Here is a 4,023-nt window from a genome sequence, read left to right as displayed (position 1 = left end):
TCAACCTGCAGTTGCCTCCCCGGGTTCGTTGATCGGAGGATGGAAGAAGAGATCTTGAGACAATGGCTTGAGATCACACCAATATCTTTATTGGAGCACTTTGCAAAGCGGAGACAAGTTCTGATACAACACCAACCAGGTCATACATCAGACGAGTCTGTTGTGGTCTAAGAGTAGCCGCTTTAAATACACTGGTGGGCTGATGGTAACACCCCCAAGGTAAAAAAGGTGGCAACAGAAGTTAATCTGCCTAGCAACATCTTATAACACTAAATGCTGAGAGAAGGAATTTAGTGCATGTCCCTATATAGCTATCTAGAGAAACAGATGTGTCTGTCGAACTTGTTAGTTAAGGAATATGTGTGTGTGTGCCTAAAATGAGGAAATGAGCATTTCCTCTGTTTGTTAGAATCTTTACGAGGTGGTGGAAGGATGGGCCGAGATATCTTACCTTGCACTTTCTAGGCTCTGTGTTGCAAGTTTAGTATCTGCTCAATCAGCAAGGAATAGTCTTATTCCAGGGGTGTGTACAAACTTCAGTTTAAAGCCACATGAAGAGAGCAGCTCATTTCTCTTACTTCCACACTGTCTCTGTTAACATATGTTAGTAAGCATGCAGACATTAACTGTGCAAATTCCTTGTCTCAGTACTTTAGAAACCTTTAAAGGTTCTTTGTGGAAGAACTTTTTAGACACCCCCAGCTGCACTTCAGCCCTAACAAAGACTGCACAAATCGATCAAAAGATCTCTTGGTTTTGGGTGCTAGTCGTGCGTCTTTTGCCAGGAGAGAAGATGCAGCTCTGATGGTGTCTTGTTCGTGACAAGATGCTAATTATGTTTCTTATGTTGTGGCAAAGACTAGGGATTGAACAGTTCATGGGCTCTTTAACAACTCTCTGGAGAGCATAATCAAAAACAGCAATTTACAGGGATCCCAAGGAGAGCATAATCAAAAACAACAACTTACAAAAGCAGCCACTGACAAACAAAAAAGAAACCAAAATTCCTTTTTACATGTACATTTGTACTGAACAGTCATGACATAGTAGTTCTGTATCAATATCATTCCTATGCTCTCTGGGCCTATGGCTAACTGCAAGGCCCTTTTAGCTGGTGCTATCTGTTGCACCCTGCTTCATGTATGATGGGCTTCCAACAGTGGCGAACCGTGAGCACTACAGCTGGGCCTTCACCTCACCGCCGAGAAGAAAAAAAATCATCGCGGAAAAAAGCAACAGTACAGCGAATTAAAAGGGTTTAACAAGTGCAAATTTAATTAACGATGACAAGGATGTAAACAAATAGACCATAACGTCAATAACATTCTCCGCAACAAGAAACATTCTCAACATTAACTTCGGAAAATCTGGAAATATAAAAGGTCACCCAGAATGTCACCCCGTGACGCTGCGGACACAGAGGCTCATTTCATCACCTTGGACAGCGCTATGAAATCACGGCGCATGACAAATCATTCACACATAAATTCATTAGCATTATCAATCTACAATACAATTTCAAAAGTTACACAAAGCTTGTAATACAAAGACTATTTTTTAAAGTTGCAATGAAGTGCAAATGCCTCTCCATGCGCAATTACGGATAGCGCAATGAATACCGAGGTCAAATAAATTGAAGTCACAATTTTTACTACTATACCTCCTTAATTCTCCACAGGGAAAGGGACAGACAAGTGAACATGAAGAGAATAAAAACCCTCTGAAAAATCCAACCACACACTTATGATACGTTTGATACATTGATTGATTGATTGATTGATTGATTGATCACATACTGAATTCAAGGCAATTTGCGCTGGGACAACCTCCGCAATAAATACAAATTCCCAAATGTCCACTTGGCCAGTAATCTTAATCCCTTGAAATAATAATCAAGGTGTATTATAACAGAGGCCTACCTTAAATAAACACGAAGTCCATTCGTCGGTCTCTCTTTGTGAAGTGGGCGATGGCGGCGTCATAAAGTTTGTCCTATGATTTGAGCTCCAAAAGAAGTCCTTCCTCTATGGACATCAGTGCCAAAGCTCCCAGGCGGTCCTGTCCAGTACTGTTCCTAGCGTGCGTCTTGATGCGCTTCAGAGCCGAGAAAGACCGCTCCACGGAGGAGGTGGACACGGGGATGGTCAGCACCAGGCAGGTGAGGTGATACAGCTGCTGCATGCTCTCAGTCAGCTCTTTAAGAGTCAGAAAGTGCAGCAGGTCTGCTGGGCTCCTTGCCTCAAAGTTTGCCATGTTGTACATGACCGTCAGTTCAGTCTTGAGCCTGGGGAGGTCAAAATGCAGCCCGTAGCTTTCCGTGAGGCTCTGGAACTCAGAGCTGGGGACGTTTTCTCTGTGTGAGGTAAACTTCTTGGGGTCCAGAAGGGCAAGGAACATGAGTTTTTCATGATCCTTGAACCTGTTCCTCAGCTGAGTGAGGATGTTGTCCAGGACTTCACTGTGCAGCCGCTGGTACGCTGCGCGCACATCTCCGACTCTCCGTGCCCTGCGCCCGCTGGGAACCCCGACTTCGCGCACAGTGTCCTCATAGATGGAGTCAAATTTTGCCTTTTCTCTCTCTGTGGTGCTGCAAAAGTCCTCGATGCTGGACAAACAGAACTGCATGTCACACTCCTTATTCTGCAAGATCCCAAAGAGCACGTCGGAGTAGGCAAACACGGAGTTGAATGTGGCGAGGAGAAAGCAGAACTCGAAGTCCGTCAGCAGTGCAGTGTATCCATCAGCGCTGTGTACAGCATCAGCATCAAAATCATTGTGGTTGTCAACAATGAATTCAAAGAGCTCCAAGAGTTCTTCTCTCCGCTCATACACAGTGCAAACCAAACGTGATGAGAAGTACCACCGTGTTGGAGTCACTCTGGGCAGTCTTCGCTGGCATATTTCATCCAGGAGTTTCGTGCGTTTGGCTGACCTTGTAAAGAAGGCTGCGAGGCCACTTAGGTGGGAGAAAAATTTTTTGCACTCTTTGATTTTGGCAGCACTTTGAGACATGACGAGGTTCAGAGAGTGCGCATAACAGTTAACAAAGAGAGCTTGTGGAATTTTTTCCTTTATTTTAGCTTGCACCCCATTCAGTCCAGAGGCCATGACTGCAGCTCCATCGTAACACTGGGCAATTACTTTATTGGTGCAGGCACAGTCCTCCAGAAACTCCAAAACTTGACGAGCTATGGCCTCTGCGCGCTTATCACCACTGACATCACCAAACTGGAAAAAGCGCTCCTTGACACCACCGTCAGTGGTGTAACGCAAGACATATGACATCTGAGCAGAGTTACTTACGTCAGTTGTCTCGTCTACCATAACGGAGACAAAAGGCGTGTTCCTCACCTCCTCCCTCATTGCTTCGGTCATTACATCTGCCACCGATTGAATCAGGTCATTCTGAATTTTGCTGGAGGTGCCGATGAAAACAGTGGCCGAATCCAGATGACAGCGCAGAGGGCTGTCATACCCCGCCAAAAACTCCAGAAGCTCCAAGTAGTTCCCCTTGTTTTCAGAATCTTTACTCTCATCATGTCCTCGAAATGCCAGCTCTTGCTTTCCAAGAAATGTGACGACATTGATGAGACGTTTCAGGATTTCTCTGTTCTGCCTGACCTTGTTGTTGTGGGCCGTTGTATGATTCCGGCGCTGCTCATCTAGCTGAAGATCAATTCTTGTGTCCCCAAAAGTTTTCAAATTGACCATCGCTTGCAGGTGTGCCGCAGAATCTTGATGTCGATGGGCTGACTTTGTCAGATTTGTAAGGCTGACAAATCCGCCGCTGACCCAGGTGGATGACTTGTCAGTTGTAAAAAGTAAACAACTCCAGCAGTACAGCCTGTTTGTTTCCTTACAGCCAGTCATCCATGGATACCGCTGATAATTTTCGGTCTTGAAATGCCTTTCCACTTTCTTAACCTTTTCTTTTAATTCCAGCTCTGGAGTTGGTCTTCCGTTTTTTATTATTTCAAGTTTTTCTGTGAAGGCCCGCCTTGAAAAAGGCGATGCTATCAAGCT

The 4,023-nt window shown here is 44.9% G+C and overlaps 1 protein-coding gene across 1 annotated transcript; it reads right to left on the bottom strand.

Moving 5' to 3' along the window:
- Positions 1 to 1,992: 1,992 nt before the first annotated feature.
- On the bottom strand, positions 1,993 to 3,711 carry LOC310956352 (zinc finger MYM-type protein 1-like; the record flags this gene model as incomplete). Its single annotated transcript, XM_083926549.1, has 1 exon — positions 1,993 to 3,711. One exon carries the CDS (start codon positions 3,709 to 3,711, stop codon positions 1,993 to 1,995), a length of 1,719 nt encoding a protein of 572 aa, XP_083782675.1.
- Between the last annotated feature and the right edge of the window lie 312 nt (positions 3,712 to 4,023).

The sequence above is a fragment of the Echiichthys vipera genome (assembly GCF_963691815.1).
Source record: "Echiichthys vipera genome assembly, chromosome: 14".
NCBI classification, from domain to species: Eukaryota; Metazoa; Chordata; class Actinopteri; order Perciformes; family Trachinidae; genus Echiichthys; species Echiichthys vipera.
The sequence above is the reverse complement of the archived record's forward strand: the minus strand, read 5'-3'. Positions and strand labels throughout refer to the sequence as shown.